Source organism: Vombatus ursinus, unplaced genomic scaffold, assembly GCF_900497805.2.
Source record: "Vombatus ursinus unplaced genomic scaffold, bare-nosed wombat genome assembly UNPS02006874.1, whole genome shotgun sequence".
NCBI classification, from domain to species: Eukaryota; Metazoa; Chordata; class Mammalia; order Diprotodontia; family Vombatidae; genus Vombatus; species Vombatus ursinus.
This window is the reverse complement of record NW_020946652.1, coordinates 10828997-10829398: the sequence shown is the minus strand read 5'-3', so window position 1 is coordinate 10829398 and position 402 is coordinate 10828997. Positions and strand designations below refer to the sequence as shown.

Genomic DNA, 402 nt, shown 5'->3' with positions numbered 1-402 from the left:
ACAGCCCACCGCCCTCCCCATTTCTCAGAGGGGAAACTGAGGAAAGGGGGAGGGGCCTCACAGCTCATGGGTCAGAGCCCTCGTTTCCCGCCCCGCCCCTCAGGCGGCACGTGCGCAGAGACTCTCCGCCCCCTTTACGTCACGTGCCCGGCACCACCCCGAACCGGAGAGCGGCGGGTCACGCGCCTGTGGGTGCAGCCAATGAGCGCTAGCCCCGGCCGGCCGGCCCCGCCCCGGCCGGGCACGTGACCCCCGGTGCCGCGGGGCGGCAGTGCGCGCGCATCCCCCGCTGCCGAGAACGCGCCCGGCGCCTCCCACAGCGCATCCTCGCGGAGCATGGCGGCCGCTAAGGTGAGCGTGGGGGTCCGGGGGCCCGCGTGGGGGTCCGGGGGCCCGCGTGGG

The 402-nt window shown here is 75.6% G+C and overlaps 1 protein-coding gene across 1 annotated transcript in view; it reads left to right on the top strand.

The window, feature by feature from the left end:
- Positions 1 to 274: 274 nt before the first annotated feature.
- SLC25A13 (solute carrier family 25 member 13) overlaps positions 275 to 402 on the top strand; it is an 84720-nt gene continuing 84592 nt past the window's right edge. Inside the window, exon 1 of the mRNA XM_027848855.1 lies at positions 275 to 351. Coding sequence (XP_027704656.1) covers positions 337 to 351 — 15 coding nt within the window. The 5' untranslated portion in view covers positions 275 to 336. The remainder of the gene's footprint in view (positions 352 to 402) is intronic.